Here is a 218-nt window from a genome sequence, read left to right as displayed (position 1 = left end):
GCGGCGGCGCACGAGCTCCGGCAGCTCGAAGTACTCGGCCTCGCGCTGCAACCGGCTGCGCTCGGGGAAGTAGTCGGGCAGCAAGAGCTGCAAGTCTCGCAGGTAATCCAGGATGTAGCGGAAGAGGAAGCCGTCCCGGTCCAGAAAGAAGCGGCCTTTGCTGTCCCGGGCCAGCTCCTGCGGCTGCCGCCGCGGGAACACGCGCCCGGGCAGCGGGG

General features: G+C 69.7%; 1 protein-coding gene across 1 annotated transcript in view; it reads right to left on the bottom strand.

The window, feature by feature from the left end:
* Positions 1-216, bottom strand: part of KCTD12 (potassium channel tetramerization domain containing 12) — a gene marked incomplete at its 5' end in the record, with an annotated part of 1,912 nt that extends 1,696 nt beyond the window's left edge. The window contains one exon of the mRNA XM_027769569.1: positions 1-216. This exon is cut by the window's left edge and continues 1,696 nt beyond it. Within this exon, the coding sequence (XP_027625370.1) occupies positions 1-216 (216 nt within the window).
* Positions 217-218: the final 2 nt, after the last annotated feature.

This window comes from Tupaia chinensis, unplaced genomic scaffold, assembly GCF_000334495.1.
Source record: "Tupaia chinensis unplaced genomic scaffold, TupChi_1.0 Scaffold000013_1, whole genome shotgun sequence".
Lineage (NCBI taxonomy): Eukaryota > Metazoa > Chordata > Mammalia > Scandentia > Tupaiidae > Tupaia > Tupaia belangeri.
The sequence above is the reverse complement of the archived record's forward strand: the minus strand, read 5'-3'. Positions and strand labels throughout refer to the sequence as shown.